Source organism: Alligator mississippiensis, chromosome 8 (assembly GCF_030867095.1).
Source record: "Alligator mississippiensis isolate rAllMis1 chromosome 8, rAllMis1, whole genome shotgun sequence".
Classification (NCBI taxonomy): Eukaryota; Metazoa; Chordata; order Crocodylia; family Alligatoridae; genus Alligator; species Alligator mississippiensis.
This window is the reverse complement of record NC_081831.1, coordinates 64571933-64595803: the sequence shown is the minus strand read 5'-3', so window position 1 is coordinate 64595803 and position 23871 is coordinate 64571933. Positions and strand designations below refer to the sequence as shown.

Genomic DNA, 23871 nt, shown 5'->3' with positions numbered 1-23871 from the left:
GTATCAAAATCTTGGTTTGGATTCTGCCCTTTTCTTTAAAACTTGTGTGCTAAAGTTCCTTTATAATCTTTAGTCTAACCTATTTTTACTTACTTTTTTAACAGATCAATATTTAGGAATGCATTTATGAAGCTACCTCTTAGGAGTGCATTGTTGCACATCACCATGCAACTTGTGGTAAAATTCTTTCCTATTATCCTTATGGATACTTTCCTATTATCCTTATGGCAAAAACACTGCTTAATTAAGTATTTATAGAAGATGGACCTAAGAGAGGCGGTTACATCAAACTATTGACTGATCTACAGTATCCTCCAAAGAATAAAGATGATTCATAGAAATGTATCAGAAGGGATTTGCTTGCTGCTGGAATTAGGCAATTTTGTGATGCAGAGTTTCTTTTTGATATCAGCATGGTGTTAAAGTGCCTCAGTGCTCTGCAACCCTATAAAAACCAATCAAACAGCTGAATTTAAACATAGTGATCTGCAGTCTAATGGCTTTATATTTGCATGAAGTGAAAAAGACAAGAACTATGAGAGCTTGGGGAATATACCCATTGGGCAAGAAAGATCTTGTTTGATTTATCATTTTTTAAATTGCCTTATGGTGCAGAGGGAGACTCTAATTAAAGTCAGTGGAGAAGTCTTCAACAGAGGAAGGATAAATACTAGAAAATGTTTTTCGTATCCTTCATTTTTTCTTCTTAAGCTTATAGATATAAAATGTAAATGAACAGACCAGGTTGTATATTATGAAGCAGAACTTTTACTCTGCACAAGCAGCAAAACAAGGTCACAGCGGAGTCTTAAACACCCTATAAAATAATCACACTGTAGGGGTTAGCCTGGTATAACAGCTCTGTGTTGACCTCATATCTTAGTCCATGGTCTAAAGGACAAGGTAGGCATGGTAGGGTATAGGAGCAGGGTGCCATGCTACTGGGATATCTTGTCCTGGTATAACATGCCATAAGAGGCTAGTAAAAAATGTTCCAATGTCAAGCAGCTCTAGGTTGTTTTGGTCCCAGTCCACAGTACAGGTGGCAAAGGTGGCTTTGGCTTAGAGCCAGTGCAGAAAAGGAGGCTCAGATGGTGAGGCCTCATATCCTTTGTCAAAGGATTTCTCAGCTTTCCAGAGGAAATGACTTGTTTGGCTAGTTTCTGAAGTTTGGAGTGGAAGTGTTTAATACATATTTTTTAATTTTGCAGGAATTGTCTCAGTCAGTTGAAGATTTTTATTTTCATTGCTGAAACCCTTTTTGTTTTCTTAGCACAAACACATCAATTCTTACAAAATTAAAGGAATAAACTGAAAGAACTTTCTTTATTCCATTCAGTTATTTTTGTGAGGGGAAACACATTTCCCAGCCACATCCACTTTAAAATATCCTGGAAGGGCTAAACAAGTCCTCCATTCCCCTTTTCTCTCTAGCTCCTTCACAGAATTTCACTTGGCACACATTTTAGCTAGCCTCTTCCTACCCCCACTCCCACAAGAACAATGGCTGTTGCTCTGTAATTCAACCTTATGCTTTCAGCAGCTCTGTCACTCTCTCAGAACAGCAGGACACTTCCTGGCAGCCTGGCAACTCAGAACAGCTAGTGGGCAAACCGCAGGTTGAGTGAGGATATCTCAGCATGCTAGTTTTAAATGATCTCAAATTTGAACCTGTTTTGAATTTGTGCAGCATATTTGTTGGAAACAGAACCCCCCTAAGCTAACACACATTCCTGACCATGCATATATACAGGGAATAATCTGTGACAGTTTTACAAAGACTTTGCAGCTCTATCTTTCATGCCATCCAGCTTCTTGACTTGAAGACAGCATGACCACAGAGGAGGCGTATGAATCCCAGTTCTAACCCAAACTGTCTATGTGGCATTGGGATAAACCAATTAGTCTCATTCTCCTTATCTGTAAAATGGGGAAATACATCTGATGAAACAAGCTGTCACCTACCAAAGCTCATGGCTCTCTAAACCTATCAGTCTCAAAGGTGCCACCCTGTCCTGCCTTCTGCCTGACTTCAGACTAACAGCTAACTACTGCTCTCTACTCAAATGTATTGAGGATTGATTTGTTAATATTTACGTAGTGCTTTGGCAATATAGACTGCTATTTGAATGTTAACTTTTAGTATATTTATTCAGTTAATCTTTTAACAGCCAATTAAAAGCTCCCCAATGACATGTTAGCCACATGCCAGAAGCATAAAATGGAATTTGTACACTTGCATGGGTTCATTTAAAAAAATCCAAATAGTGCTGCCAATGGTAATATTTTAATGTGATTTCCTTCAAGGGTTTCCCTTTAACCTAAAAGTTACAAAAAGCTAATTACTTAGCAAGGATCCCTTGAAGAATCCTTTGGTACATGCAATTAATTTTATGAAATAATATGAAAGTCATTGAGGCAGCAGTTTAATAGAATACAAGAAACATGCACATTTCCTGATGTATTTGTAGACATTGGTCATTAGCAAAGTCTTACATTATTGTTTAACAAGTTATATTTGTGACTCAGTTCAGTTTTGAAGGCCAGAAAAGCATCAGTGAAGGGAGACAGAAGTGTGCTAGTGGCTGAAGGCTTTAGGAGGAATAACACATTGGGTATATCATTCACCAGTGAACAATAACTTAAAAATAGCTCTAGCTTGCCTCTCTGTGATAACTGGCCTCCCAATGTTGACTGGTGTGGAAGCTATGGGTAATAATAAGGCAGTAGCTCTGCTTCAGCTATACTTCTTGCATTGTAAAGCATTGTAACTGGCTCTTGTATAAGAGTGCCACAGTATGTTATTCTATAGTATTGGCAACCAATGCTAAACTGTGTGTTATTCTATAGCATTAGCAACTAATGAATGGTAGGGTGATAGGAATGGGGAATCTTCAAATAAACTGGGAAAACCATTGTCACATGTCTTCAAAACAAGCAGTTGGCTGTATAGAATCAGAGTCGTCTATTTAGTTTTACCCATGCTGCTGGGTGCATTGGTTTGGCTTTTTATTTCTAAGTATAAGACTTTGACGTTGTTGAGATGAAGAATACATTTAGGACATGTAAAAATCTTCTGGATGTCAACTTACAGCTTTTTCTTTTGTTGTCTCTTCTGCCACCCACTTCTCCCCGTCCAAACCCCAGCCCCAACTCTAGTTTCTTTCTCCAGGAAAAAACCCCTTTTTGTTTCTTTGTCATGGGCAAAGTAAACTTATGGAAGTGTTCATGAATGCTGAGTTGCTGGCACTAATTACTCAATATAGTCTGGCACTGGTGTTAGCGCTCTACACCTGATGCTAAACAAATCAGAAGGACTTGCATTCTGCCTGTCAGCCAGTACACAAACCCTATTTACAATCAATGGGAAATGCTTGCAACTAGCCAAAGGCCGATTTTTTTATTTATTTTTTTTACTCCAGTCCTTCAGGTCATGAGGCAAATGCATAGAGACTTTGTTAAAAATAACAGATTTTTCTGTCAATCCTCTTTTTATTAAACAATAAAGTATGCAGTAATCAAAGAATGAAGTAGTGTTTATATGCTTTGAGCCATTTGGTATTTACTAATTTCTAAAGCTCTTACCATCAAACAAATCTTGGCAGGTTTGGTGTAAGATACTACAGGTTTGTAAATTTATTGTATTTAGAAGCCTTGAACATGCTGTGTACAGTAACGTAGGACAGAAAAGATACCTTTAATTTGACTAGATGCAATATGTTGTTATTGTAACATTATGTCACATTTTTTCTTGATGTATTTAAAATATTTTTGTTGCGTCTTTTTTTAAAAGGTGGCATACTCTTCTGTATTCTAAATATGAATGTTTATAAACATCTACAGGTAACTCTAATTATATAAAAATGTAATGCACACAAATAGAGCCAGCATCTCACATTTCCTTGTATTGTACTGTTCACCAACAATTTTCTGCAAAATATAAACCGGCGAGAACTACCTTCCCCCTAGTCTTCAGTTGTTTCACTCTTCCTGGCAATATCTGCAACAAAATTACATCCTACTCAAAGCTTTATGAGTGATGGATTTTAGCAGCAAGGGTTCCCTGAGATTTCTGCAGTAATTAAAATATTTTGGGAACAGTCCTGGTTCCTGTGCAGGGTAGCCAGCACTCTGAAGAGACCTGAATGAGAATGGTCCTTCACAAAACTGACATGTCACAGAGAAAAGAAAAATCCTTTTCACATTTTTCCCACCCTGTTCATTCTGAAACGATGACCTGCTGTATCTCAATGGGCTGTAATCCATTTATTGCATGTGGGGGTGGAAAGAGGGAGTGGGACATTTCAGCTGGGCTGACTGAGCCAGAGTCACTCTGAACTGAGCCCCCACTGCCATCAAACTGCGAGATTTTCTTCTTGATCATTTTTCTCTCCTTGGCTCGGCGATTCTGAAACCAGATTTTCACCTGAAACATTATGAACAATGTTTATTTCTAAGAAATAGTAAGAGCTGGTACACAATAATAACAGTGATATAAAGGGGGATGAAAAATTAGCTTGAAGCAGTGAAAAAGTTGTGCTTGTTTGTTGTTACACAACTGTATTTTATACTCTGTGGAAACGTTATTAGTTTTTCATATCTAATCTCTATTATAGATTTTCCTTTTTAATAGCAATTTAGGAATTACCTTCCTGGATCAGACCAAAGATCCATCTGTTCCAGTATCTAGCCTTTATAGGCAGTAGTACAAGATGATTCCGGGGAGTTAAGTGGCCTGTAAATTACTTCCTAAGCCCTGTTAAAGGTTGGCTTATGCCCTGAATCATGAGGCATTATTCCTTTCCACATATTAACAACATCATATTTAACATGCTGGTGATTATTCTTGTTATCTGTAGAAATGGTTAATCCTTTTTTGGAATCTTGCTAAGCTTTCAAGGTCTGTGATACTTAGTAATGGGAAATTCCACAAACTAGGAACTTTCATGCATATGAAAAAGTGTTTACTGTGATCAGTTTTCAGTCTGGTGCCTTTCCATCTGATGAAGCATCCCACCATTTTTTCTTATGAGAGAGTACATAGGAGCCCCCATGTTCCTTTATATAAGACAGTGTTATTCATCATCTTACTCTGTTCCCAGTCTCTCACGGGATCATAGAAATCAGGATCTACCCAAACCATTCCTGGCAGATGTGTGTCCACCTTGTTCTGAAACATCTCTATTTCAGCTCTGAATTTCTTATAATGTTCCTAAATTGTTTTAGGTTGGGGGACCAGGACTAAACACAGTATTGCTTGTGAGGATGTATTATTAGGTATATAACAGCATTAACATAATTCAGCATTATTTGCTATGATCTTCTTTGTACAGCCTATCCTTTCTATTGTTCTATATATACGGATGACAAGCAATATAGTTAGCTTGGTTGGGGATGTGTTCTGTAGGAATGGTGATAGATAATTGCATATCTTATCTAAGCTTTACTTGACAAAAAATAAGGAAATATTAATAAAAGGCATGGTCAAAAATAAGTCTAGTTCATGTAAAGCAACTTTACACAAAAAGAGAATTAATGCTAATTCTAGTGACACTAGTTATTTCAGGAATACCTTTAGTGTAACATAATACAGTTGATTCACCCTAGGATATGTATTTCTAAAAATCCAGTGCCTGACTTTAAACTATCATTGCATATTTATGCATCCTAATGCTTTATTTTAATATATTGGTTTTCTTTAACTCCATGTTCTTTCACAGAGTGCATATGGATGAGGAGTTGACATCTAAAGAAGGGGAATGTTCAAACATCTGATAAAGTGGGCTGCTGCCTACAAAAGCGTATGCATTTCTGAATGAATTTGTTAAGGTGTCACTGTGAGCTGCATTCTGCCAAAATATGCTTATTCCAGGAGAGGAACAATATACGAGGTATAGATAAGATATTAGAAAGATGATCATTTGTTCAGTAATGCCAAGTCCCCTCTTCTCCACTTTCCACAACAGAATCAGTGAAGTTTAGTTGTGAAAGTAGGGATGGGGGCCTGGGTCTGCATGCAACAGTTCATACCACTGTTATTCTCCTGAGTTGTTTTCCACAAGTGATCTCTCCTCCTAGCATTGCAATGAGGAATTCTTCACCTTGAGTTCCTACAGATTTCCCTTGAACACAGCCAGGTTACTCGGGCTCCAATTCAGAAAACAGCTTTCTTCAGGATAACATTTAAGCACTAGCTTAACTTGGGCACATGTGCAGATGCTGTCCTGATTAACAGTAAATTTAATGCGTCTATTGAATGTTTTCTTAAGTCAGAGCTATGAGCAGTGCATAGAAATAAGAATTTGGTTCTAAAACATCTGCCTTAAAGAAACCTGCATGTAATAAGTGCGTATGCAGTGGACTGTAAAGCAATAGACAAAAAAATACTTATTGAATGTTAAAAGCTAAAGAAGACCCTCAGTTCATGTACTCAGCTCACAGTGATCAAAGAAGGATATCTCACAGAAAAAATGATAAAATCAATACCAAAATACACAGGTATTTAGCTTTATTGGTATTTGTGTTTTTCATTTTGATTTTGTTTGCTGAGAGCTGAACTGTGTGACTGTACTTCTCTTCTGGGCTACCACTTTGTAAATGAAGCAAAATGCAGAATGCCATTGTTATGATGGATTGAACTAACAGAGTACTGTGGTTGGTAAGCTGTCATTTAATCAAGAAAAAGTGCTTCTCTAAGCCTGTATTTTGATTTAGTCATTCAAACTTTGCCCTCAGAGTAACCAGAAAATACATGAGTTCAGATTCTTTATATGTTGACTTGATTTAATTCTGTGTATAGTTCCTGTGTTTGTCACCATGGGACTCATGCAGTCTATCACTTGGGCCTTGATAGCATGCTATGTATAAAGTTTCAGTACTGAATTTAGTTGCTTGTCATCTCTGACACTAGAGTTTACAAGACCTGGCTTTTAAGAATGGATAGGCAGAAAAACTATATTCTCCATGTACCTGTCTCTCAGATAGTCCCAGGTTAGCGGCAAGTTCAGACTTTCTCCGTATTGTAATGTATCTGTTGCAATGAAATTCCTTCTCTAATTCTAGTCTTTGATGATCTGTGTAAACAACCCGGTACTTTTCTTTTGTTCTTGTTTTACCTGTTTAGGAAAAATATAATATTTTAATACTCTAATGTTATTTAGCATTTTTCATCTGCAGATATCAAAGAACTTTACAGTCATTAAAACATATACTTTCACAGGACCCTTATGGGATTATTTTCTGTGCAGAAAATAGATAGGAAAACTGAAATGCAGAGAGAGTAGTGATTTAGCCAGGGTCACACCATGTATTTATGGCACAGCTATGAATTGAATTTCGATCTCCTAACTTTCATGCTTTAACTAGTGCTTCATTCGCCTATTGCTGCTCTTTGGGTTAGTTTTTAGTAATTTTGCCTAATTATTTTTCTTTGTAATCGATGCATAAAAATTGTAAGCAACTCCATTATTTTTCAGAATATATATCCTGTATTCATTTCTGAGCTGATGGCCTTCTAAAATGTTTGGGTTTTTTTTAATTAGGTTGTATCCACGTACACATCCATATATGTATACCCAGAGATAGCTGCATTGTATTGCTTAGTGAAGTGATTTTTATGCTCTGTCAGCATGTGTTTGCAGATGTAGACATGCTAGGAAGAGAGAAGTAATTATCTATGTTAATCTGAAGTCTGGCAGAAGGCAGGGCAGGGTAGTATCTAACAAAATAGGCTGTTACTTATGAAAGTTTATGTCTCTTTAAATCTGGTAGTCCCTAAAGTGCCACTCTGTCCTACCTTCTGCCATCCTAGGAAGGATTCACCCAGCACTGAAATTCAGCCATTATATCTTTTGACTAGAAACTTTTCCTTGTTCCATATATTGATGAAATTTAGAACCAAGATATTAGTGTTAAGTGTAAAACCAAACATATGACTGAGGAAATATTCCACTAAAAACAGAGCAGAAACAGAGTTTATCAGCTTGATTCTAGGATATACCAGTTCAGTAACATTTACTTAGAATGCCTTGCCCTCATGCAAGGTCATGAATGCCTTTTGGACCTAATCCTTTGGGGTGCTGAGCGTACTCATTTCCCAGGATTAGGTGCTAAAATTCTTGTTAAATAGCCTCAGTTTTTCAATTTAATTTAATTTTGTTTTGGGAAAAAACATGTTCTTAACACTGGATTAATAATAATATCAATGGCAACACTACTTGACATTGAGATAGCATTTTCATTCCTGTGAGATTATTAAACAGTTCTTCATCTGACATTAATCCAGGAGATCATATTGTAATTTACTTGTTCTCTTTCACACTTTTCAAAGTTGATTGGGTAGCTGGCGTTTTTTTGTTTTTGTTTTCTGTTTTTTGCTTAAATTCTTCTGATCTTCCCAGGCTGTTTTTGATGTGTTTTTTTGGGACAAACTGTAGGACAAAGACTCCTTTAAAGTGGTTCCCTAAACTCCATGGAGGTGTTAAGATGAAGCACACGCCACACAAAAGAGCTACAAGAAGATTTTATCAAGAACTCCTTTCACATTCAGAAACACAAGCCAATTGGTTTGGAATTTACAAGCCCTAAACAAATGTCAGACTTCCTTTCATCTTAGGGAAGAAAAGAAAAGGACAGGAATAGATGAAGGAATATTTCTTTTGTTCATTTTTTTTTAATTTTTAGCATACAACCCAGCAGATTACTCCAGGCAGTTTTATCTGAGCCCCAAACCACATGTGGTGAATGCATTTTAAAATATGCAAAATCAAGGGCAATTTCCTAAATCTCAGTTTTAAATAGGGAAATCCCTTATTGCAAAAAGTTACATTTTTAGGTGAAATTAGTGTTTGATTAATGTTTTGACCATATTCTGTTTTTCTTAAGGTGGCTAAGTCCCTGGCTTTGAAATATTTGCCTTTAATGATAGTTATGCTAACAGTATCTCAGATATTCAGACTGATGGCCTAAAGTGTAACCTTTGAAAACAAGAGTTAAAATTCAACAGGGTTATTCCAACTTCTCCATAATCAGTAAATATAACCAAGATTCAAGGGAGTGAGTAGGAGGGACAGTTTAGCTCATTCCCCTTGGTCATAAAATTCACAGAGCATTTCTTCTGAAGACAATAAAGCGAGGAAAAGGCCTCTTTATTTGCTGTGAAAATTATCACCCTTTCCGGCAATATAACTCCTGAAGAAAAGAGGGAGAGGGAAGAGACAGGACTGCATATCAAAGCAAAGAGAGGTGTTAAAAGGGTCTGTTGCCTCAATATGACAGATAGGCCTCAAAACCCAAGACAATGTAGCTCAGGGAAAAAATAAATGTCACAACTGGTTTACAAAGTGAAATAAATTAGCATTAGAACTGGGACTATGCCCTTTCCCCCATAGTTGCTTTCCTCCTTTACTTTCTAACGGTAGTTCTGTTTTGGTAACACATCTGACCTATTTGTATAGCACTGTCTCTCTAAAACCATATGTACGTGTGTGGATATGTATATGTAATACAGGGGAAAATAAATACATGTATGAGTTAAAGGTTCTCCATCCCTATGCCAGGGGAAATCTTTATTCTTTTACCCCTTCCCACCAAACTGTCTGCTGATATCCTTGTGAGTCAGACTGACTGGGTTGTTCACTCCTGTGATTTTCACATGCAGTTATTAGCAGGTTTGAACTCCAGACCTCTATTCGAACACTTCTTCCACCCTTCATTTCCATCCCACAAGGACACCTCGATCTTCAGTTTATACCATCACTTTAATTGATTTAAATATTACTTTGATTTAGGTTCTGACTCTACACCCTTAAAATCAATGGGTATGTTCTTTGACTTTAATAGATCAGGTACAGGAAACATGGATGTATGTTCCTTTCTGTTTGTGAAAATTTGTCTCCAAAGATATCCAGCTAAACTTCATTTACATTTTTTAAATTTCTTGTTGCATAATAAGTGTGCTACTTATTTTTAAAAACCCAGCATAATTACACTGTACCTTTGGAAGGCTGGAATGTTAACATTTGCTGTTAAAAAGGCATACTCAATATACTTTGTTTGCAAAAGAATATATTATAAAAGAATTGCATTTCAACATGAACGCAGACTATTGAAAAGACAAAAAAGAATGCTATACCTCTATACACCATTTTCTTCCTGATTGGCATCTTACAATTGTTAATGTTTTTGCTTCAGATGGAACTGAATTTTATATAAAATAATTTGTAATTCACACTGGTGGCTTCAGGACTGTATTAAGGAAAGTTCCCTCTTCCAAGTTTATATGTTTTAATCCCAGAATATTTACCCACCTGCTTAACTAAAATTGACCTCAGTGGAACTACTTACAATGGATAAAATTAAGCACATAAGAAATCTTTGTAGGGCATATAATTAATTTCTGAACAGTAAGTGTTATCAGACAATGAAGTATTCTTGAAAGGAAAGTGCTGGAAACCCTATTTTAAAGTCATGTAAAGCTAGAGTGAATGGAGCTGTATACAATGCACACAGAGCACAGACCTACATTAGTAAGAGTGGATACGGAGATCCAATTGATTTTCTTTTTCCAGTTCTGATAATTTTTTAATTATTATTCTGTAAAGGATACAATGCCTGTGCCATTCTTACTGTGTTGTGTTCTAAAGAATGTATCAATAAGTTGTCATATACAACACACATTTTTTCAATATATATCCTTTGTAATTTAAATTTTCGTTTTCAAAAAACAAAACACACGCCAACCTTAAATTCTCCCCCACCACCTTCACACACAGATTATTAAAACTGTGTTTTCACTGGAGCAATTGCTTGTGACCAATGGGATGTAAAACACTTTCAATGTTTCAATTAAAAAAATAAGACCATTCTTTGGTATGTCCCTAGGCCTGAGGATTAAAACATGTTACATTCCATTTTTACGTTTTATTTTTCTAAATGTACTTTTATTTTTAGTACGGTTAAACCACATTGTACATGATCCTTGGGAACTGAGTGTTCTGAGCACCTCAAGGGATTGGGTCCTCAGCATCTAAAGCCCTATAAAGTTTTACCTGCTTTTGTGACCTTGCAATTGCGAAGATGTAGGCCCCTATTCAGCTATCCTTTTTAGTGGTGCATGAAGCACCTAAGCATGCGCATTAATGTAAGCATAGGCTTATGTGCTTTCCTGAATAAAGAGGTATGTAAGCATTTTCTTAAATGCTTTGCTCTATGGGGCCACAGTTAAGCAAGCACGTAGGCAAGTCTCTCCAGGATTCAGACCTAAGTGTCTTCCCATCTCTATACAGTAGGTGCTATATAGAACAAGGGTTCATGTATATTCTGCTTACTTTAAATGTATTATTTCAGTTCAGTAGAATTATACCAAGGACATTTTTGTCCCCTTACCATTTAATTCAGTCCCTGCAGTTTTTGGGAGCTGCATTCAACTCTGACACCTTTGAAAGGCCATTTATTTCAATGGAGTTATTTCTGTCTTATACAAGGGTATAAAAGGGGAAACCAGGCCCAGTCAATCTGTCAGGTTTGACACACCTTGTTTAGGCTCCCAAAAGGACAAGAAATGATAGCCTAAGATTATCTAGAATTTATTTGTATTTTTAGCAGCAATGGAAAATAACATATTACCATATTCATTGAGAAATTATTTTTTAAAATCTCACTTTTAAGTGATAATAGCTGCTTGAAGTCAACATACTCAATTTCTGTATCTGGTAAGATTGTTCCAACCGTAATTATCCTTTTTTCCTTAGGCCATTTTCTTTGATGCTCTGTAACACACACTTACTATTTTTAACCGTAACAATAGATTTAGCAACTGACAGCCCTTGCTACACCTCATCTACACCCAAATGATCTACATAGAAAAGTTCTTCTGGCATGTAGCTTGCCACAAAAAACAGGCACATCAGGCTGTGACAGTTGGAACAAAATGATTTTTAAAAGTCTGATTGTAAAAAATAGCAAAATCCTGCCATACAGGAAGGCAATATCTTAAAAATATACTTCAGATTAAATGAAAATGTTCAGGGATCTTCCTTTTGATTGAGACTTTATAGCTCTGGAAAAATAAGGTGCAACTCTACCCTGTCTTCTACAATAAAGGTCATAAATCACATCAATAAAATCATAAACTAAGTAACTAGCTTTCCTGGAAAAGTATCCACTCAATTGATGATAAATCATTTAAATGAAACAGGGGATAAAATAATGTCAGAAGAAAATGGCTTCATCGTTGCAGTTTTGGGGAACTGGACTAAAATATTTTTAAAGAATTGTTGCAAGGAATAAAGTCAGCTTGAAGTTGTCAAGATGCTTATTACTAAATAATGTGTAAGATACAGACACAACTCATTCCAGTAACTGCATTTAATACATTTTCCTGATTTTTTTTTAAATCTTCTTGGTTAAAGTCCAATAGTTACATATTTAAAATGCTCGTATGAAAACACATTTAATCAAAAACTACTTGTTTATTTCAGTATTCCTAATATCCCGCACGCCTTGAAGCACTTTCCAGAGCGTATGTGCAAGAATCACTGTATACTTTAACAACATGCAACCATATCTAAGGTAGGACACACTGGCCATTCTGTATGAATAATATCACAGAGCAATTCTAAGAGGAAAAGTAAAACTAAAGCAAGTTTATTTCAAACTGTAATTATAAAATGTAAGTAAGATTAACTCTCATGAGCAAACCAGCTACATAGGTGATCCAAATAAAGGGTAGAGAAAGATAAAGATATTTTAAGAAGTTGAAAGTTTAGTGTACACTTACCTGCAGTGTTAGATTGCACTGTTTTCCGCATCCATTCATAAGAGCTGTGCCTTTGAGAGTTGGGAGAGATTTGCTCCGTATTAACTGTATCTACAGGAGGTAAAATCCCAGATCCAGCAGGATGAAGAGAGTTGTAATCAGTAGAACTGTAGGAGACCTGCCCAGGAGAGGAGCCATTGATCTGTGCAACAGTAACTGTGCTGGAGGGTCCGGGCCCATAGGCATTCCAATCCTCTCTTTGTGGGCCATAGTGAGATCCCCAGGTTCCTGAAGTTTGTCCATGGTTGTCCATACTTGGCACATGATGATATCCCATATAATCTGAGTAGGGTGGCGTAGAGACAAAGTTTTGCACTGGCAGGTTGTTGTTGCACCTTGCGGATGCCGGATACATGCTGGCTTCTTTATCCAAGAGATAACTCACATACATTATGGTCAAAACGGGTAGAAGTAGTTGCTATGATATCCTGCTTGCCATTTTTTCCCCTTCCCCTTTTAATTTTTTGCTTTAGCTATTCCTAATCTTCCTAAAAATTGACACTCTTCTTTGTTTCTTCTACCTCATCCTGTAATATCAACAACTGCATTACCAGGTGCTGGTGGTAATGGTTTACCAAGATCTTGCCTGACGTCAGGGTAACTGCCTGCTTTCATAATTACATTTGCATTCAAATGAAGGGCTGACCATGCAGGCAACCCCACCTTGCTGCTAGTTCTGGTGCTTCCTTTCTCACAGATCTTTTATGTGTTCTAGTCCCTTTCCCACTCTTCTAAAACAATTCCACCTCAGAAAAGTGATACCTGAATTTTTTTGTGCTTCTAATCAAAAGCATTTGACTTATTTCTTTTTAATCTATAAAAGTAACTGTGACATAAATGTTACCAAAACACTTTGCACAATTTTTTTTCCCCCAGAACTCTTTTAAAATGAGGATATTTATCCAAGAAGTTTATTTAGTTTTAAAGTGGATAAGTGTATTGGTAAAGGTGTTTATTAAATCCATACAGTTGTAACATCATAAATTACCTGTTTATCTTGGTTAAAGAGATACTCTCACCCTGACTATTTTGTAATGGATGAATTTTAAAGAACGTAAGTTTTTGTAGAGCTGCAAGGACTTAAAGTAAGACGCACTAAATACTGCCCCCCTAGCCCCCCCAAAACAAAACCAAAAAACCTGGGGCCGTGCGTTTTGTATCCCGTTTGCCTCCCTCCCCCTTTTTCATTCTTTCTTTTCTGTTGATATTTATCAGTCTTTTAGAATAGGAGAAGTTAAAACCCTGACCCTGCAATGAGTGCTGGCAAACCCTTACATCCTATGGCTGTCCATAGATTTTACTGGGGCTCATAGGGGTCTAGCTATGTGGAGTCCATTATTGACTAATTTTATGGGATAAACAGTGCACTGGCAAGGACAGTGGAAATAAACTGGAAAAAAAGAAGGAAAATAATTGTTTTTATTGGCTGCTTCCAGTTCATATCTTCTTGAGAGCTAATTATAGCTATAGGAGATATGAAATTTTCAAGGAGAAAGGTGATTTTTCAGGCTGACTGTTTACTTCTACTTCTGAGCACAATCTCTTTTCATTTACATTAGCTTAGTAAAGTGAAATTGGTGAGACAGCTCTGTATTGTAAATTCTCTGGATCCAGAACTGATTTTATACCTGTCTGTAAGACACTTAGGTGTTAAAAGTGTAAATAATATAAAGAAGGAGAAAAGGTGTTTTAAAAATGCTTGCAGAGGGCATTGTTGTGGACATGATCTTAAACTATCCATGCCTTGCAATAGATGACCATTGTACATTTGCCTTGTTAAATTTTGTGTAGTGGATTCCATTTAATGTTTTAGTTCAAATGCATGTGTAGGCAGTGAGCTATTTGTCAGTGGATATGCATGCAAAAGAGGTGTAAATCATAATGAGATCTTTCTCTTTTCAGAGGTGTAGCTTTTCATTCAGAGCCCTTTGCACTTTGACATATTCACACATCCCTTCTAATTCCAGCACCGAAGAAACCTAAATGTGTACGTGAGGGGAGATTTTTGCACAAATGAAAGAGAATTAAGGAAGTTAAGGGATTAGTGTGGAAAAGTCTTCCCTCCTTTTTAAGTGTTTTTTTTAAACCTGCATTGTTATGTGTTTCTCAAACCAGGAGAGACTGAGAAGACTGGAAAGCTGTGTAATGGAAGTAGGTGTGGGGAAACCAAGGCCTGGAGTTACAAGAGGAATTAGAAGGGAACCCAGTTGTCTTTGACTGCAGGAAAAGTACTGCAACATAGTTTTTGAAAGCGTGCCCAAGTTTGTAATGATGGGTGCTTCTGATGTGGGAGCGGAGAGATTCACATCAATTCTTGTGAGCAATATACACGTTAAAAAGCAATTGTTGAGTAAATTGGGAATATAATCATCTACATTATGCTTTATTTGCAAGCACGATGCCTGATTGCTATATACTGCAACATAATGAAGCATTGCAATACTGTCAGTTGTAGACAGATTTATGGAATTAAATAGGTGAAGTTTCATATATACCAGCATTACCTGAAAGCCATAGACACCATGTAAATTATTCTTAACTGTTTATACAGTTCAAGTCCATTATTTGAAGCTTGCCCCTACTTATAAAAGTACTATTTGCACATTCACATTCTACCTCAGTGGCATTTATTTTCATGAGGCAAGGATAAATTTTTGGGAAGGTGATATGGTAAGGATAGATTTTAGATATACTTCTGAGCACAAAGTTACTCTTTTTCAGGTTAATTGTATCATTATTAGATTTTTCACCAATGGCCTTTTTCTTCTTGGGTGGTGTCCTCTACCCTCCCCAACAATTTCACTATCAGCTAATCCTATATTTTTCTATCACAGAACTTTATCCTTCTTTCTCTGTTCTTCTTTTATCTCTTGTTTATGTTCCTCCTTTCCCTTTCTTGTTTTGCCTGTTCTATTATCTACATTTTCTTCAGATCTATTTTAGTTCTCTCCAGAACATAATTAGATCAAGATATGCCTATGGCAGATTGTTGTACTGATTTGGTATCAGCTAACAATAGTAGGTTTGGATAAGGTTTTTTTTTTAATAGATTTACATAAAGGATAAGATTTTTGGGTAGGACTGCAAATTTTTAGCACCAGTGTGAGAATAAGATAACAAAAATGGCAACATACCAACCTTCTTCAACACTCTGGCTCTTGTGTCTCCAACAGCAGAGTGATAAGGATACAGCGAAAAAAAAGGAAAGGCTTGGGCAAACAATATAGTACCAAAGTTTCAAAGTTTGTCTTCACTAGAGAATAAGCTTGCTGTTAATTTAGATTGTGCATAGTAAATTGCTTCTCCGCCCTTCCCCCATGAGTCATATCCTTGTCATCTTCCTTGATGAAATAACTGCCTTTGCCAGAGGCACAGGGCAGACTATCCTGTAGCTGGCTGAGTTGTTGGCTAACTCATGGTGTCTGCAGTGGGAATTTGTGTTCACACCACTAACTGCTTTTCTCTTATCAGCACAGGTCTATCCAGAATGTACATAGGTAAACCTTTGGTGAAGCTCTGTTGCACCAGCTTAGTATTTGGTCCACAGTGGTTAAGGCCACAAAGCCATGTCAGTTATCAGTGAAGTACAGTAATGTCCTACAATGGGTCACATGCTGACCTGTTTCTCACCCTTGCATATTGGGATAAGGAGACGGGAAAGGAGCTCCCATCTGAGAGGAATGGGGCTCTTAACCTTCATTATCAGGGCCACAGAACAGGACAGGCCTATGGTATCTGGGCAGTGGCTTTGTTACACCCATTAGCAAAATCAGGATAGGTTGACTATAAAAAACAACCTGAAATTTCCGTCCTGTTATTTTATAGTGCAGGGTATGCCCATCTGTCCAAAAACTGCCCTTATATTGAGGGGAAGTGACTCTTACATGTACATAGCTAATGCAGTGTGTTTTGAGATTCATTAGGTAAAAAATACCTTAGAAATTAAAACTTTTAGTATGGCAGTATACTCATTATCAAGCAGTCTATATGGAAGTGCTACTTGTAATCCCCTATAGGTACCATTGATACCATTGACATTATTATAGTTTGCCTGTACAAGTTGAGATGGTGACAGTATCATAATATCTGCACTATTCCTTTTAATTAGCATAAGAAATATCTCTGATACTGGGGTAATATTATAACTGTAAAGGCACAGATAAATGTTTTGATAGCAACTATTGTAAGTAGAATTGTAGGGATGTGATAGATTAAAATTGGCCTATGCTATAAATACTTGATCCCTCTAATTAATGGCATTTATGCATGAGTGTATTTTTATAACTACATTAATATCTGTCTCTGACTCAGAAGGAGGTTACAGTTGTTGCAGCAAAAGAAGAAGAAAGCAAGAAGAAAATTGGCTTTGAAAACTGCAAAATGATATGGTTTTTTCTCTTTACTGAAGGAAAAGAATGCAAATGAGCTTGGCATCTAGGCTAAAACGATAGGGGAAGATTTGTTTCATTGCCTTCAGAAGTGACCAGTCAAAAAACATTACTAACTTTAGGTTTAATAGTGGTTCTTACTTACATTTCTTTAAGTGTCTGTGTGGGATTCCTGACAGAATGGGTGGTTGTGAGCTTTACTGATGTGCCATCTTTTTGTAGTGGGCTGACAGTATTATGAAGCTATTATTAACCCTTTATTAGATGCAAAATCTCTGCAAGCTTATCCACTTTCAAAGGGTCTGAACAGGAGCTCTTATAAATCCAGAGCTAAGAGAAATATGTAACAGGCATGTGCCACAGATGCATTTCTTTTCAGGAAGGAAGAATGATATTCAAAATATCAGCTCCTCATGACCTCATTGCATGGTGCTGGTTCAAAGCCCAAAGCTCCAGTTATAGCTCAGATTTAGGGCATGTAGCACAAATAAGAGAAAACAAACTTGCTTCCCTTGTTGATAAGCATAACACAGGCTGGAAGACTAGAATGTGCTGTGGTGTCTGGATTCATTTCTCACCCTTAAAAGTGAACCCCTGTAGAAAATAATGAGAAGCATTAGGTAATACAATAGCACACAATAGGAAATTTTCATGTAAAATATTTGTCATCAGAGTGGAGATAGAATGTCACCTGTCCACAGACAACAGCTCTCAAGGTTGTAATTTTGTATCCTTTATTCTTTGCATTTGATAAGATTTCAAAGCAATGATTTAAACTGCAAATGATGGGAAATTAGTTGTAAGAAATGCCTGATTTTAAGGCCTTTCAAGATACAGAATAGTCCATACGTTTACTGTGTGTGAACCTAAGACCTTTTACCCCCAGCATCCACCTGCATCTGTTGTCCATTGGAGTCTCTTTTTCTGCAGAGTGCATAAGAAACTGTTTTCATCCTTTAAACATAAGAGTGAAGCTGATGTTGTACTTTGTCATGCTGCTTATCACTGCTTCTGCTGCCTTTGTTTCTAGTTCATGTCACTGGTGTTGATGCTGATGCCCACTCAGGCTGTCAAGCAGTGAGGCGCAGATGACTTTGTGCCCAGATGGCGACAGCTTATTTCAAGACCCCCAGAGTATGAGTACTGGTGCAGGTCATTACGTGACCGCTCAGAACAAATGGGATTGCAGCATTTTGCTGTAAAATTCCAAATGTGGGGACTATAGTATGGAACATGAAATCTTTCACAGTTGAATAAGGGGCCTCAATGTCAATAGTAAATATATTTGCTGAAGGTGACTGAGTAGGTGACTGGGACTTAACAGTGTTTGCACATTGGATATTGTTCAGTTAGTGGTAGATGCTGCACATAAGAGTTTCTAAAAACCTTTGAAATGATATAGCTTTGTATTTGTACATGTTAATTTGTGTCTGCTTGATGTGTCTTCTGCAATCCGTTAAAACCATTTTGATTGTCCATGTTGGCATTCAGAATTCAAAGTTTAGTGAAGCATTCTGAAGATAGAACTTATACAGGTTTCAGGTTTAATTGTAATAAGGGCTTTGATACCCTTGTGATAGAGTAGTATGTCATTATTTCAGTGCCTTTGTTGTGCTTTTCACTGTGTGTTCTTCACTGTACTTTGAAGAACTTTCAGTGTGTTCTTCACTGTACTTTGCTAACAGGTATTTATTTTTCACAATATCTCTGAGTTATTGCAATTGGTTTTTTTTACAAATATGAGGGAAAAGAGAGACAGGTTAAGTGATCTGCCAAAGCCAGGAAGGAAGTCTGTCAGCGTTAAGACTAGTGCCAGTATTTCCTCACTCGTCCTGTTTTCAAACCATTTGATTACAATACCTTTATTGTTAATTGGCTCCAAATGTCTCTTTCTATATATTTTTAATCGTCCACTTCACTATAGTATGTAGGGAAACATACTTCACATATTTCTTTTTCCATGAGAAAAATATTATTCCCCACACATTTATGGCCAAATATGTTAAAAGGATGAAAGCATGCTTAAGGTATTTCGTTCAATATTTTACCTTGCGTGTTTTACAAAATGTCTGAACTATTTTTTTTTAAAGTCACTGGCATAACTAGTAAGTTAATGATCCCTAAAGTATTATCCTAGTTTATAGATACTGCTTTTGGAGCAATAAAATTTAACCTTTGAACATTTGCTTCTGCAAATAAAATTCAGCCTTATTTTGTGTACTTAACAACCTCTGATTGGAAACACATAGCAACCTATAGCAAGCAAGTATTCAGCAAACTAGAATAGAAATGAGTCAAATCTTCAAAGTGATCACTTATCTTCCTCAATAACTCTTCTGCATGTAAACAAGATAAGACAGGCCATGTTACCAGATTCCTCATTTTCTGAATGACATGTTTGCCTAGTTTTAAAGAACAAATACTTGAGCACAATCATATTTTTTTCTCTTTCATACAGTGGCCCTTGAGTTAAGGGACTTATATGTCTCTTCTGTTAATCCTAAGGTAGAATTTTTAAGCATTTTAGGGCAATGTGTGGGAAAAGTCTTCATCCTAGTGTGTCCTTCATACTCAAGTATGGTGGTATCATGGTGGGATGAGGGAAAAGCAGGCAACTTTGAGCTTGATCCTGCAAAGAGCTGGACATGTTTTGCAGGGTGCTTAGGGACTTCATCTTCCGGAATCAGAAGTAGTTTGGGAGGGCTTAGCACAGTGATTTTCAAGCAGGGTACCACAGCACCCTGGGGTGCCTTGAGACTGTTTCAAGAATGCTGTGGGGTTCCAACAAGGTTTGCAAACAAGGTTTACAAGATAAAGCCAGAAATTTCAAATCAAAGTCCATAGTTGTGGGCTGAGTGCTTTGCAACAGAAAAATGCTCTATTATTTTTCAGTAGTAAAAAAAAGAGTGAAAACTTAGAACTGGCATTTTCCAAGGAGTGCCTTGAGCCTATCCAGGGATACCTTGAGTCTAAAGAAGTTGAGAATCACTGGCTTGCCTAAATATCTAAGCATGTTGCAGGAATGGTCCTAAATTAATTCATGGAAGCACTAGATGCAGATTTAGTTTTGTTTACATCTTACATTTTGACAATCTAAATCTGAGGATTCTTTTATCATCTTGATTTTGTGTGTGTGGATGGATGGGGGTGAGTAAAAGGGAAACTTGGCTTAAATTTGTATCCCCTTGCTCAGAAGTCAAGTAGGGCCCAAGTTAGGGGGAATCTGAGGGGTGAACTCACGCAGAAATTTCAGATACAAAAAGGGGTTAGACAAGGATGCATCTTGGCTTCTTTGTTATTTAATCTTTACATGAATGATGTTATCGGAAACATGCAGGATGCTCGTTTTCATTCCCCAGAATTATTAGCAACGCCGATCCGTATAATGTATGCAGATGCCACCGTTATACTATCAAGAACCCCTATTGGATTATAAAGAGCAATTACAACTTTTGAGTATCTTTGTGGACAAAACAATTTAAAGATTAATTATGATAAATCCAAAATAATGTGTGGGGGAAGCCATTTGATGAAATATCCATGGAAGTAAACTCAAAGTTATTAAAGCCTATAGGTACTTGGGTGTGATGTTCACAGCTTTTCCATCATGGAAATACCACATTCAACGGGTTAAAACAAATGCAGTCGAATCAGCTGTAGCTATAAAGAAATGTTATGAGACCACAGCAGGATGATCAGTCCAAGCTCTTATATCAGCATATCCTCAGATCCTATATGGCGCTGAAGTATGGGGTTATGCCACCAGTAATGATGAGTAGACATACCTCAGAACAAGGTTCTCTCCAAGCTGCACCCATGTGTGGCCATGCGTGCTTTAAAACCATGCCGCGGACAAACTTATTAATGCCGCGCACCTGCCCAGAGAAGATCTGGGCAATGAGCTGGGCGCAGAGCACGGCGGAGGCACTGGGGCCGGTGAGGAACACTTACTGGAGGTAAGCTTAGGCAGCGGCTCCTCCTCAAGGCCATGTGCTCCTGGAGGCAAGGTGGGGACAGGGCCTGGGGGCTGGCACTGGGGAACTGCTGTGTTTCTCAGCCCCGATGCCATGTGCCTCCTTGCTCCTGGAGGCGAGGTGGGGGCTGGGGCCGAGAAACTGCTTTGCTCCTGGAGGTGAGGCGGGGGCTGGTGTGGGCTCTACCAGGGCCAGGAAACTGCTCTGCTTCCCAGCTCCAACACCACGTGCCTCCTCACTCCCAGAGGGATGGTAAGGCAGGGATTGGGGCTGGAGCAGGCTCTGCCGGCTCCAGGGAGCTGCTCCGCACCCCTGCATCGCCTCTGGGAGCAAGGAGGCACATGGTGTCAGGGCTGGGGAGTGGAGCAGTTCCCTGAAGCCAGCAGAGCCCACGCCAGCACCCATACCCATTCCAGCCTCGCCTCGCCTCACCTCGGGGAGGAGCCACTGCCTGCCCTGCATGAGGACTGAGGAGCTTACCTTCAGTAAGTGTCCCACACCAGCACCAGTGCCTCCCTTCGAGTTTTGCCCCACAGCACTCCTCTGTGCTGCTCTGGGCAGCAGTTAGCATGGAGCAGGGTGGTGGGTGGGGCCCACAGTGCTCCACATAGGGCTGAACCCTGCCCGCTCCCACCTGGACACTCACTGTGGGACATTTACTGGCGGACCACGCCGAAAGGGGGAGGTGGGACCGAAGCAATGTGCTCACGGACCTCTACTCCTTAGAGGGAACATTGCCTCAGAACAAGTTTCTTTGGGCTCTTCTGAGTCTTCCTCCTTCAGCTCCCACATCTTTTTTGAGATTAGAGATTTTGATTAGATTCTGTCTTAACTAATATTATCAGAATGTCAGGATTTTGGTTTCAGATCCTGCCTCTTCTACTGTCTTATCTGCTTAAATTGTGCTATATAAAAGGCATCAATAATCCCCCTTCTTTTCAATCTCCCTGGTTAGCTTATCTTTCCTGTACTTTTGCTCTTTCTGGGATGGTTTACTATGTTAAAGACAATGAAAGGTTTTTCTCCCCCATAGAAAAGTTTCGGGTTTTCCAGACGTTATGGGATATTGCCAGGCAGAATGATTTTGCAGTGGCCAGGGCTACTTGTATTGCCCCTTTATATACTCTTTGGAAATTAGATTGTGGAGGGCAGAAAGGTATTTATAGCTGGATCTCAACGATAAATGGTGATCCTCCTTGACTAGACTCAGGACTGAACAGATGCCTGCAGCTGTTTTGGCTGGACGTAGGCTTACCATTCCAAGGGCTACAATATGTTGCCCAGCTTGTCTAGGAGTTCTGGAAGACACTATACATTATGTTTTAGAATGTTCTTTATATAATGACATGAGAAAGTTTTTATCACTGTTCTTGCAGAAATTGATATACCTTTCAAACAAATAGAAATTAATCTGTCACTTTCAGCAGATTCATATTTAGTAAACTGTCTTGCAATTTTTGCTTATAAGGCTGAAGCAATCAGAGTTAAACATCCTTTACTGTTGATATGGTTGATAAATTTTATCACTATATTTGATTTTACTGTGTCAGTTGTGGACCTATGTACAATATTTTTATAGATTCACGATCTGATTTATTACTATATTTATACTTTAACCATTTATACTATATTTATACTTGATTGTGTTAATTCTAGAAGAAGGAATAATGTTTTTATAGTGGTTGCCTTTATTTTATTATTATATTTGTATTTCTGTTATTTTTGCCTACATTTATTTATATTATGGTTGCATGTTTGTCATGTTGTTTTCGGGAGCGAGGCTTTTAGCCAGAATCCTTAATAATGAATTGAACTGAAGTCAAATTGGATTGACCTTAAAATAGAAATCTTTGCTTAGTGTTGCTCTATACCCAAAGTATCTATACAGTTTCCTTCCACTTGAAGGCCATTATATGCATTTCTGATGGACTTATCTGGAAGATAGAATGCTTTGAGATGCCTGAGTTTGTTAGTCTTGCAAATGCCAAATTACTTTGATACCCAAATGCTCTTAATCAAGGGCCTTTCTCCAAAACACTCCACCTGACAATAGGAAGAAGCATGAGGGAACTTCCAGCTAAAACTGTCTGATAAAGTGCTGTGGTAAATGATGTCTCCTTTTGTATGTGCTACTTCTCAGAACAGGCACAACCGAGATAGCAGCAGGAGAGACTTCCATCAACATATTTAACTAATCTTCTTAAGCCTTGTATGGAAGGACCACTCCAAGACTCATACAGGTACTTAATCTCAATGCTGCAAGCTGCTACTGCCAGTAAGAAGAGGACTTCTTTTCAGTGTAGAAGAGGGAAAGTATGCGATGGAGACACAAGCACATTTGGAGCAGGATTGGATACACTAATTATATTTCACACAGGTCATCAAATAACCACAAGATGGTAAAAATTAAAATGCATCCTTAGGTGTGTGAACTGCAGTAAAATTGGTTATTTAGTAGTGAAATTCTGAGTTTTACTGTTTTAACCATCCCATCTTCCTCCATTCTATATATTTAAGCTTTATATCATGATTAAAAACAGTCTCCAAAAATCATTTCTGCATTGCAGCTTTTGGTAGTAGGTCTATACTGTGTTGGAAACACTTATGGAAAAGTCATTTATTTTAAAGTTCTTTTATATACAAAGTGATTTTTCATAACTCCACCTTAATCATCAAAATAATATTATATGAT

At 37.7% G+C, this 23871-nt stretch overlaps 1 protein-coding gene across 1 annotated transcript; it reads right to left on the bottom strand.

Moving 5' to 3' along the window:
- Positions 1–796: 796 nt before the first annotated feature.
- LOC102559236 (homeobox protein CDX-4) lies at positions 797–13402 on the bottom strand. Its single transcript, XM_006263653.3, has 3 exons — positions 12779–13402; positions 6970–7115; positions 797–4426 (listed from the first exon to the last, which is right to left on the bottom strand). Exons 1-3 carry the CDS (start codon positions 13206–13208, stop codon positions 4220–4222), a joined length of 783 nt encoding a protein of 260 aa, XP_006263715.1. The 5' UTR covers positions 13209–13402; the 3' UTR covers positions 797–4219.
- Positions 13403–23871: the final 10469 nt, after the last annotated feature.